General features: G+C 40.4%; 1 protein-coding gene across 3 annotated transcripts in view; it reads right to left on the bottom strand.

Moving 5' to 3' along the window:
• The window catches only part of akap9 (A-kinase anchoring protein 9), a 186,313-nt gene that overhangs the window by 62,269 nt on the left and 111,544 nt on the right, over positions 1-12,500 (bottom strand). For 2 of the 3 annotated variants that reach the window (XM_088651427.1, XM_088651428.1), the window contains 5 exons: positions 12,248-12,391; positions 8,760-8,957; positions 7,713-7,802; positions 6,775-6,884; positions 4,748-4,890 (listed from right to left, as the gene is read on the bottom strand). In XM_088651427.1, the coding sequence (XP_088507553.1) occupies positions 4,748-4,890; positions 6,775-6,884; positions 7,713-7,802; positions 8,760-8,957; positions 12,248-12,391 (685 nt within the window). The remainder of the gene's footprint in view (positions 1-4,747; positions 4,891-6,774; positions 6,885-7,712; positions 7,803-8,759; positions 8,958-12,247; positions 12,392-12,500) is intronic. The other variant, XR_015945271.1, reaches the window with a different exon arrangement.

Genomic DNA, 12,500 nt, shown 5'->3' with positions numbered 1-12,500 from the left:
GACGGATATAATGTAAACAATTCCCCTTATAATTACTGTTTTGACAGTACTGTGATGGTTGGGGTCAGGGGTAGACGTTAATAAAATACAATTCATGGACAATAATTAATAAATAATGTAAATAATTCTTGTTGACTTCCGGCCACAGCTGTATCCCCTCTAGCAACAACTTTGCTAAATGTGTTAATTGAATTACATTTAAAATGAATAGGTATAATATTATATTATTATATTATATATATATTAATATATAATATTATAAAATGTTTACAAATATATACATGCATACATACATACATACATAAGGGGTTTAATATATCTGAACAACCTGCCTCATTGAATACATTATTAACAAAAAAAAAAAAATATATATATATATATATATATGTATAATTTTTTATTTATTAAATATGCATTAAATTGAATAAAAGTTACACTAAAAATATTTACGATGATATTTAAAATGCTACAAACACATTTTTGGCTTTTCTCATGTGTGAATTCCCAGAATTAATATGTACTTTTTTCAACGCTGATAACGATCATTAATAATTCATGAAATAATTTACACTTCACTATATGTTCACACAGAAAACAGCCTGTGAATATTCAATAATGTTTTACAATTTACACTCTGGATTTGATTGAGTGAAATTAACCTTGCTTATGAAAAGATGGAAAAAACATGTAAATAAAATTGTGCTATAAATGTATTTATTTATTAATAATTATGTAATTATTAATAAATATATAATTCATTTATTAATATATACATTTACCTAATTTAAAAATGTCATTTATTTTTGTGTGTTTTTTTTTAAAGACTGAAAATATCATTTTTAATTACACTAACATTAAGCAGCTACTTTAAACTGTGACGTTTTAATAACAAAAATACATAATCAAAATATCAAAAATGGTGTTTGAGTTTATTATTTTTGAGCAACTGAATGCTGTGTTGAAGGAGCAAAAAGAACATTCATTCATTTTCCTTAGTCTCTATTTCAGGGGTCACCACAGCGGAATGAATCAGCAACTATTCCAGCATATGTTTTACACAGCGGATGACCTTCCAGCAGCAACCAAGTACTGGGAAACACCCACACACTCATTCACACACACACTCATACACTATGGTCAGTGTAGTTGATCAGTTCCCCTATAGCGCATGTGTTTGGACTGTGGGGGAAACCGGAGCACCCGGAGGAAACCCACGCCAACACGGGGAGAACATGCAAACTTATATCGGGACTCGAACCAGCGACCTCTTTCTGTGAGGCCACAGTGCTAACCACTAAGACACCATGCTGCCTCAAAAGGGACTTTTTCAATATGAAATGAAAGCTGAGCTTGAGCGGCAGTGTAACTCTGCTTAACAATAGCTTGACTTTGGAAAACATCTCATATAATGGTTTCCCCCAATCCAGCATGTGATGTTTAAACACACCGACAGCGGATGAAACCAAAAGAAGAGTCACGGGGGGTGAAGGAGAAAAGCGCACACAATGAAGAGCAGGTTTCATTCAGGGGCTTTCTGTGTGTCGAGTTACAGGAGTGTCCGTCTCATATTTGATCACAGAATACATGAGATGACCAGAGTAAACACTGCACACACACACACACCCAGGGGGTCACATGACTGCTTCAGAACAGCACACAAACACATCTCTATGCAAAGACAATGAGTCAACAAAGACAAACGAGACGGACAGGATCTGATCTGGTTCCTGCAGGAGGAGCAGGCCTCAATTAAAGCACCCTGACGACTGTTATTAACACACACACACACACACACACACAACAGCTCTGCCGTGACTGTACACAAACATCCTGCTTTAACATCTGTAACTAAACCAGCTTACTGTGTTTACATTACAGATCAGCTCATATTACATGCAATATATATGCGAGTTTCGTCTGGTTTCAAGTCCAAATATCTGCTAATTATTATATCAAGAAGCATTTCATACATGAGTGATTCATGTTTAGAAATAAAGAGTCAAAAATGAAGTGAGTTTCTATTCAAAACAAGCAAAATAATGTTATTTTAAAGCCAAAAACAGTAGATTGGGTAGATTATTTAGTTGTTTGAAGGAAAAGCTCACTCATGTTTAACTCAATATTTCTCAAAACTAAATCTATTTTATATTTGTCTAGAAAATGATTTGATTTCATCATTTTTAAATATTTGGACTAGTAACAAGACAAAAATTTGTAATATCATTTACAGTGTACAGAAATCTGATATACTGTGCACACACTCGCCGGCCACTTTATTAGGTACACCTGTCCAACTGCTTGTTTACGCAAATGTCTAATCAGCCAATCACATGGCAGCAGCTCACTGCATTTCGGCATGTAGACATGGTCAAGAGGATCTGCTGCAGGTCAAAGTGAGCATCAGAATGGGGAAGAAAGGGGATTTCAGTGACTCTGAACGTGGCATGGTTGTTGCTGCCAGACGGGCTGCTCTGAGTATTTCAGAAACTGCTGATCTACTGGGATTTTCACGCACAACCATCTCTAGGGTTTACGGAGAATGCTCCGACAAAGAGGAAATATCCAGTGAGCGGCAGTTCTGTGGGCGCAAATGCCTTGTTGATGAGGCCAGAGGAGAATGGCCAGACTGGTTCCAGCTGTTAGAAAGGCAACAGTAACTCAAATAAGCACTCGCTACAACCGAGCTCTGCAGAAGAGCATCTCTGAACACACAACACGGCCAACCTTGAGGCGGATGGGCTACAGCAGCAGAAGAGCACACCGGGTGCCGCTCCTGTCAGCTAAGAACAGGAAACTGAGGCTACAATTCACACAGACTCACCAAAACTGGACAATAGAAGATTGGAGAAACGTTGCTGCTCTGATGAGTCTCCATTTCTGCTGACACATTCAGATGCTCGGCTCACAATTTGGCCTCAACAACATGAAAGCATGGATCATCCTGCCTTGTATCAGCGGTTCAGGCTGGTGGTGGTGGTGTAATGGTGTGGGGAAGATTTTCTTTGGGTCCATTAGTACCAATTGAGCATCAACACCACAGCCTACCTACTATTATTGAGCATTGTTGCTGACCAATCATCTCAGACTGGTTTCTTGAACATGACGATGAGTTCACTGTACTCAAATGTCCTCCACAGTCACCAGAGCTCAATCCAATAGAGCAGCTTTGGGATGTGGTGGAACGGGAGATTGGCATCATGGATGTGCAGCCGACAAATCTGCAGCAACTGTGTGATGCTATCATGACAATATGGAGCAAAATCTCTGAGGAACATTTCCAGTAGCTTGAAGAATCTACAACATGAAGAATTCAGGCAGTTCTGAACGCAAAAAGGGGCCAACCTGGTACTAATTTGGTGTACCTAATAAAGTGGCCGGTGAGTGTGTAATTATGGGTAATATATTTGAACATGTGTACATTTGTAATTCCAGTGATTGAAACTCATACATACACTGATATTTTTGCAGTATTTATATGTTGACCATATGTACATGGCAGATTTATTAATATCAGTGAAATTGTGTGTTAAACATGAATATTAGCAATTATTACAAATGATCAGATTTCTACATTTTTATGGAGCTTAATCATCAAAGAAGTGTGCCAAATGACTGAGATTTTAGTTTTGCACAGGTCACCCAAAGTGAAAAAGCTGTCATGATCTACTCATCCTTCACCTGTTAGAAACCGGTTTGAGTCTCTTTCATCTGCTGAACACAAAAGCAGATGTTTTGAAGAATGCTGAAGCCCCTAACCGCTGACTCCAATAGTGTTTGCTTTTCTATGGCGCAGGTTTTGTTCAGAATCTCTTCTTTTGTGTTCAGCAGATAAAAAGAAACTCATAAAGGCTACAAACACCTAAAGAGGAGTAAAAGGAGAGTGAATAGTGCGCACATTTACATTTTACGCCCCATTCACACGGGGCTTCAGCGTCAACGCTTGACTGAGGGCGTGTCTGAAGTTGGAGCTGAAGTAATCGTCATAGCAGCGTCAGCCAATGAAATTCAGGCAGCAAGAGGCCACTGTCTAGCTGGTGTATTTGCATACAGCGATCTGATTGGCTGACGCTTCCATCGGCGCTTGAAAAGTTGAGCGGCGAGTGACTTCTGCAGCAAGCAACGCCTCTGAAGCGGCGCCGACGGATCCACAGTGCAGTTCGGCAACGCCTGACGTCACCCATTCAAAGTGAGTGGGAAGCGTTAACGCTGACGCCCCGTGTGAATGGGGCGTTAGGGTAACCTGTCCCTTTAAATAATATTATTATAGCACTCTGAAAATGTTGACAAACTAAACAGCATACAGCAAAATGCAACACACACACACACACACACACACACACACACAAGCAATTTTCTCAGCAAGCAACTGTTAGCTTTGCTGGTGTTGAAGCTTTTAATCTAGCAGAGAGAGGTATCCAAAATGTTCAGATGTAATCATCATGTTTATTCATTCATTCATTTTCCTTCGGCTTAGTCCCATTATTAATCAGGGGTCGACACAGCGGAATGAACCACCAACTATTCCAGCACGTGTTTTCATCAGCATGTTTTGAATCAGCTTCACTAGTTAAGACTGCACTGTAAATTGTCTTGTGAATTATTTCGAGATAGATTAATTAGCATCGGACTCGGTGTGCAAAGTTTGACCAATTTTACGCAGTTTAATACAAAAAAATACATGAACATTTGGAACTCCATGCGCGAAGACCTCAATGCTAAATTACTAATTGTTAGCAGCGTGACTGACCGGTGTTGCTCTGCTGCCCTCTGCTGGACGCCTCCAGTATGGCCTCCACATGAGTGCCGATGGTCTGCTCAGCCGCCGCTGTGGTCTTCAGCACCTCCATCAGCACCCGACGGAGACCAGCGTTCACCAGACGCAGACCATCCCTGACGGAGAGAAACATCACCATTTCATTTCTCTTTCAATTCATTTCACTCATTCATTTCTCCACCCACCCATTCACTCATTCATCCACCTGTGCATTTATTCATCCACACACCCACACAAATATCATATCCAACTATCCATTCATCCACTCATTCATCTCATTAATATTCATCCCCGCACTCAACTCTCCGCCTTTTCATCCATCCACCCTTACCCAACCATTCATCCACCTATCCATCTACCCACTTATCAATCCATCCATCCATCCACACAACTATCGCACCCAGTTATTTATTCATCCTCATTCATTCCATAACATCCAACCCTCCACATTTTCATCCATCCACCTATACATTCATTCAACCATGCATTCATCCACAAACCTATTGCACCCATCTATCCATTCACCCACTCATTCATCACATAACATCCATCACCGCAACCAACCCTCCATCTTTTCATCCATCCACCCACCAATCCATTCATCTATTCATTATGCATTCATCCATCCACACAACTCTCACACCCAGCTATTCATTCATTCTTTCATTCATCCCATAACATCCAACCCTCCACCATTTCATCCATCTATCCACCGATCCATCTATCCAACCAAACAACCACATATACATCGATTCATTCATTCATCCATCCATTCATCCACAAAACTAATTTATCCATCTATCCATTCATCCACTCATTCATCTCAGAAATCCATCCCACACCCAATCCTCCACCTTTTCATCTGTTCACCATTCCATCTATCCACCCATCCACCAATACATTCATTCAGTCATCCATCCAATCACAATCCCAATCCACCCATCTATCTATCCATCCATCCACTCATTCACCACATAACATCTATCCCTCCACCTTTTCATCCATCCACCAATCTATCCATTCAGTAATCCATCCATCCACAATCCCAATCTATCCATCTATCCATTCATCCACTCATTCACCATATAACATCTATCCCGCACACAACCCTCCACCTTTTCATCCATCCATCCACTAATCTATCCATTCAGTCATCCATCCATCCACAATCCCAATCTATCCATCTATCCATTCATCCACTCATTCACCACATAACATCTATCCCCGCACACAACCCTCCACCTTTTCATTCATACATTCGTCCATCCATCCACCCATTCACCAATACATCCATTCATTCATTCATCCACAATCCCAATCCATCCATCTATCCATTCATCCACTCATTCACCACATAACATCCATCCCCGCACACAACCCTCCACCTTTTCATTCATACATTCGTCCATCCATCCACCCATTCACCAATACATCCATTCATTCATTCATCCACAATCCCAATCCATCCATCTATCCATTCATCCACTCATTCACCACATAACATCCATCCCCGCACACAACCCTCCACCTTTTCATTCATACATTCGTCCATCCATCCACCCATTCACCAATACATCCATTCATTCATTCATCCACAATCCCAATCCATCCATCTATCCATTCATCCACTCATTCACCACATAACATCCATCCCCGCACACAACCCTCCACCTTTTCATCCATCCATCCACTAATCCATCCATCCACCAATACATCAATTTAGTCATCCATCCATCCACAATGCTAATCCACCCATCTATCCATTCATCCATTCATTATCTATCCAGCCCTTCCCCTTTTCATCCATCCATCTAATCAAGACATTTCCCACCCACTTATCTATTCATTCATCCATCCATTTACTCACTCCTCCATCAACCAATCACCAATCTTACCCCGCAACCAACCCTCCACCCTTTCATCCACCACTCCATCACCTCTAATGACCCCACAGAGCTGTAGTGTGTGCCGAATCCGTCACTAACTCCACTGATTCTGACCTCTCAGTGATGATGTCATCAGACGACAGCTCTGGCTCTTCTCCAGACGGCTGTGATGATGTCACACTCCGCCCATGACCTCTGACCTCCGCCTCCTCCTCATCCTCTCTCTGTTGGAGTTTGTGCACAGGCAGAAAAGAAACGGCCGACAAGAAGCCCGTCATTTCATCAAGCTCTTTTTAAACAGTGATGCACAGTTCACATAGGCAAATACAAACAAATCCACTGCTCCACGCTGCTATAGCAACACTGAGCTACACAGAGGGAGAGCGGCGCCACCTGCCGGAGCAGAGGGAGGAGTGCAGGACATTACACTGCTTACACTGAAATACAGGTGTGCTTAACCCATTAATTAACCCTTGATCACCCCTGAAGGTCATCCATTTGAGATGAATGGGTGTCAGTTTTTTCAATAGTGAGAAATATTACCTCTGATGTTTAACTTAAATATTTATATTAATAATTTACATAATAGCTAATAAAATGCACATTTGACCTCCCCTATAATGGTTTAAACCATTATGAATTATTGATTGTGCCTAAGTAGTGCAGGGGAGCCCAAAATCACTGTCTGTTATAAACAGATTATAAATATCAAAGATAAATCAAACATAGTTTGCATTTTACAGACAACTGCTGGCAAACTGAAAGTTAACTTAAACAATTAAATGATAAGTGCAATATTTAAATGGTAATTAATTTATTGATAAGTTGTTTCACATGAAAAGTAGGCCATCTTTGATAATTAGACAACTGCTGAAACAGCCAATCAGAGGATACTGTCGATACACTCGATACCCCTCAAAACTTAAATAAAAAAATAAAAAATAACTCAACTTAAAAAAATGAGATGTAATTGAATGAAATATTAACATGTGTTCCAGAGTAACGTTAATGAAGAAATATTTCAGTCAAGGTATAATTCACACACTGTTTACCTGCTGTGTCTGTGTGCTGCAGCTCTGCATGGGAGGTTGTTTCTCAGTGTCGTCTTCTCTGTCCTTCATCTGCTGCAGCTCCTGCTCTCTCTGTTACACACACACACACACACACACACACACACACACACACACACACAGAGAATCAAGAGTCAGATGAAGCTTTAACTGAAGAGTGAAGCGGTGAAGTTTATACAGTAAAGCCATGCAGAGCTGATCCAGCAGCTGAAGCACAGCAAACACCATCACAAACATGAGACGGCATTGGAATCTTGTATATTGCATTAACAAATGTTGAAAATGGATCAATAAACATACTCAAATATATGCACTCACTTTAAAAAAAAATCTAAATGAATAAAATTTTCATATTAAAACTTACAAAACAGTAAAGATGTATTATAAATAAATGTAAAAATCCAATTATAAAATCTAATCAATATCAGAGTTTTTAAATATCAAGTTTAAAAAGCAAATTGATTTATTTTAAAATCAAAATCTAATATATACTAAACAAAATAATTAAATCATAATCATCTAAAAAAACTAAAACACCTCATTTAAAATGAAAATTAATTTACATAAACTTTATTAAACATTACATCTTTCAATTATTAACATTTTTCATTAAAATGTATTAAATGATCATCTAAAATTAAAATAAGGAATTTATTCTGAAATATGTCTAATTTAAAAAAGAAAAAGATGCTGGAGAAGGTTATTTTTAGAGGTGGAGAGGGTCATGTTGAACTGCTGAGCTCTTCTTTCATGCAGACAGAGGAAGCAGAGAGGAAGCAGAAGTGGAAGTGTTTCCTGAGAGAGTCTAGAAGGGATACAGCTGTGGATGCTCTCATCAATATAGCACCATTTTACTGAAACTGTACAACAATAATTAATATTTGTACATCACTGTGAGGGTCAGATCCAATTATTGAGGGTCAGATCCAATTAATGGGTAATGTTATGAATCATATCAATAGTTCTCGTTAACTTCCAGCCACGGCTGTATCCCTTCTAGCAACAACCAACACAGCAGCTCACACACACCTGCAGGAGGCGCTGCTGCAGTGTGTGTATCTGTGCGCTCAGGTGTGTGTTCTGCTCCTGCTGCATCTCCAGCTGGTGTGTGTGTGTGTTTCTGAGCTCGTCCAGCACGCGTGTGTGTTCCTGCTCCTGCTGCACCAGCGCAGAGCTCAAGTCTTCATCATCAACATCATCATCATGGTGAGTTTGCTCTTCTGGAGACTGTGGACGAGTGTGAAACTCACTCATCAATCCTCTACATCTGATTATAGACTGATGCAGAATCAGCTGAACGTACAAACATAACTCTCCATCCAGAATAATAACAATCAGCTCAACATTTCAATCAGAATCACGGCAGGAGAACAGCAGAACACTCGAATAATGAGCAGCGTGGGCTACATCACTCCAGAAAAATGACCATCTACTAAATACAGCATTCACGCTGTCCTATCAGCCCTTTAGGGTGGGGCTATCAGCCCATTGGGCGGAGCTATCAGTACTTTAGAGTGTAGCTATCAGTCCTTTAGGGTGGGGCTACCACTGCGTTATGGGTGGGGCTATCAGTACTTTTGGGTGGAGCTATCAGTACTTTAGGGCGGAGCAATCAGTGCTTTAGGGCGGAGCTATCAGTACTTTAGGACGGAGCTATCAGTGCTTTAGGATGAGAATTCCAGTACTTTAGGGTGGTATAATCAGTCCTCTAGGACAGGGATTCTCAACCGGTGGGCCGCGACCCACTAGTGGGCCTCAGTGATCCTGCAGGTGGGCCATGAAATTAAAATAAGTTCTCAACATTATAATACATTTTTTATTTCAAAATTATTAATATGCTGTATTGCATAGTGAAGTAATGCACTCTCCTGTTCTCTGATTACTTCAATTTGGTGCAAAAACAGCCTCATGCCTGCGTCTGCAGCTAGTACACTCGGGTCTGTTCATTCACAAACTAAAGTTATGCATGAAGTGAAAGTCTGTCTGTGTGTAGTTTTGGATGAACTATTTAATATATCCGCATAGTTGTCCAAAATAATGTCCTGAGTGATTTATAACAGACGCTCGCACATACAGGAAGATCTAGCGAGACTCTATGCTGTTTCTGTCATAGACTATAAATTAAACCTGCATATGAGCTTCAGACGCGCTCTGGCGGAGCGGTTCACTGTTCCTGTCAGCGATCTGCCAATAATATCCAGCTGCTAACTCCTAAAAAAAATTGATTGAGAAAAAAAGTGGGCCCTGAAGAGAAAAAGGTTGAGAAAATCCCTCCTTCAGGATTGGACCACCAGTCATTTAGGGTGTGGCTATCAGTCCTTTAGGGTGTGGCTATCAGTCATTTAGGGTGTGGCTATCTGTCCTTTAGGGTGGGGCTATCAGTCATTTAGGGTGTGGCTATCTGTCCTTTAGGGTGGGGCTATCAGTCATTTAGGGTGTGGCTATCTGTCCTTTAGGGTGTGGCTATCAGTCATTTAGGGTGGGGCTATCAGTCCTTTAGGGTGTGGCTATCTGTCATTTAGGGTGTGGCTATCAGTCATTTAGGGTGTGGCTATCTGTCATTTAGGGTGTGGCTATCAGTCCTTTAGGGTGTGGCTATCAGTCATTTAGGGTGTGGCTATCTGTCATTTAGGGTGTGGCTATCTGTCATTTAGGGTGTGGCTATCTGTCATTTAGGGTGGGGCTATCAGTCATTTAGGGTGTGGCTATCAGTCCTTTAGGGTGGGGCTATCAGTCCTTTAGGGTGTGGCTATCTGTCATTTAGGGTGTGGCTATCAGTCCTTTAGGGTGGGGCTATCAGTCCTTTAGGGTGTGGCTATCTGTCATTTAGGGTGTGGCTATCTGTCATTTAGGGTGTGGCTATCTGTCATTTAGGGTGTGGCTATCTGTCATTTAGGGTGGGGCTATCTGTCATTTAGGGTGGGGCTATCAGTCATTTAGGGTGTGGCTATCAGTCCTTTAGGGTGTGGCTATCTGTCATTTAGGGTGTGGCTATCTGTCATTTAGGGTGTGGCTATCTGTCATTTAGGGTGGGGCTATCTGTCATTTAGGGTGGGGCTATCAGTCATTTAGGGTGTGGCTATCTGTCATTTAGGGTGTGGCTATCTGTCATTTAGGGTGGGGCTATCAGTCATTTAGGGTGGGGCTATCTGTCATTTAGGGTGTGGCTATCAGTCATTTAGGGTGTGGCTATCAGTGATTTAGGGTGTGGCTATCTGTCATTTAGGGTGTGGCTATCTGTCATTTAGGGTGTGGCTATCAGTCATTTAGGGTGGGGCTATCAGTGATTTAGAGTCCAGTCTCATTTCTGCCCTGAATTTTGTTAGCAACGCCCATTTTTTAACAATCTAATCGAATCCCAAAGGATGAAATCGAGCACCGCCCTTTATTTTTTTCTCAGTTCAGGTCCGTTTCCAGTGGATGTACATCACAACAGAGGAAAAAAGACAATCTTGCCTTCAATCTCATATTGACTTTAAATTATTTTATAAAGTATTTAAATTACTTTTTATCACGTTGCCTGAAAATGTCTTTAACTCTAACGTTCTTTAACTCGACTCTAAAAGTAGTTTAGGTACTGGACTCAAAACTACTTCAAATATATCTATATATATTATTATATTGCATAGATATTTCTCATTATGATGTCTTTTTCTGTTAAAGTTTTAGAAATTCAGTTTTCATAGTATTAGCTATTTTTGATTCTTAAAATGTATAATCTTTTCACTGAACTGCAGTTATTTAAATTCATTTTCTATTATTGTCCAGAATTTGCATTTTCTATTTTTATATATAAATTTGTCACATTTTTTGTAACTTGGTTCTTCATGTTTGATATTTTCTGCTTCTTAAAGTCTTCATATGTTTGTGTAAATATAGTTTGTTTTTGTTATTTTGGAAAAAGGTTTATAAAAAAATAATGAAAAATCATTTTAAAGTGCAGTATTTCTAGCAGAGCTAGGATTAAGTGTTTTTAATAATGCATTTTCTTTCCCAATAAAAGCAAATACTGCAGGAGCCTGTACTGTACGCTGCTTTAACAGTAGATACAGCATGCTTTAATAATCTCTCATCAAGAGGAGCACACGATCACTCTGACAGGAGATTCACAGAGTCGGAATCAGTCAAATAATCTGTTCATCCTCATCTCATCAGGAACACGGTGTGTGTGTGTGTGTGTGTGTGTGTGTGTGTCATGTGGGGAATACTACAAAAATGACTGTTAGTTTACAGAAGACTCACTCACTCACCCTGAATCAGGAGCTGATGATGTCGTATTTAAGGCTGAAACTGAATGTTGAGTAGGGGGCGGAGCTTTGTTTTGGTTACCGTCTGTCATATTTAATTAACAAATGTAGGAGGCAAGGCTAAGCATATTTACCCCAATCAGAGTCAGAGTGTGTGTTAGTTTTCAGAGGACACACACACTCACTCACGTCAGCTGATGTACTGATGACAGAAACTGAAGCTCATTGGTGGAGTATGGAGATCAGTCATATGAATATTCATGAGCTCACCTTCTCAGATGTCCACCTGTGCTCTTCTTCCTCTTCCTGTCCGCTGTTCTCCGTCTGCATGCCGGTGCTCGTCTCGCGGGTCTGTTTGCTGATTCGCTCGTGTTCGGTCTGCTGCGCGAACTCCACCGACATCTGCACGATCACCTGATACACACACACACACACACACACACACACACACACACACACACACACACACACACACACACACTTAAGATTTAAGATCAATCACAACAGATATATTTACTTATTC

The sequence above is a fragment of the Danio rerio genome, chromosome 19 (genome assembly GCF_052040795.2).
Source record: "Danio rerio strain M-AB ecotype USA chromosome 19, GRCz13ab, whole genome shotgun sequence".
NCBI lineage: Eukaryota > Metazoa > Chordata > Actinopteri > Cypriniformes > Danionidae > Danio > Danio rerio.
The sequence above is the reverse complement of the archived record's forward strand: the minus strand, read 5'-3'. Positions and strand labels throughout refer to the sequence as shown.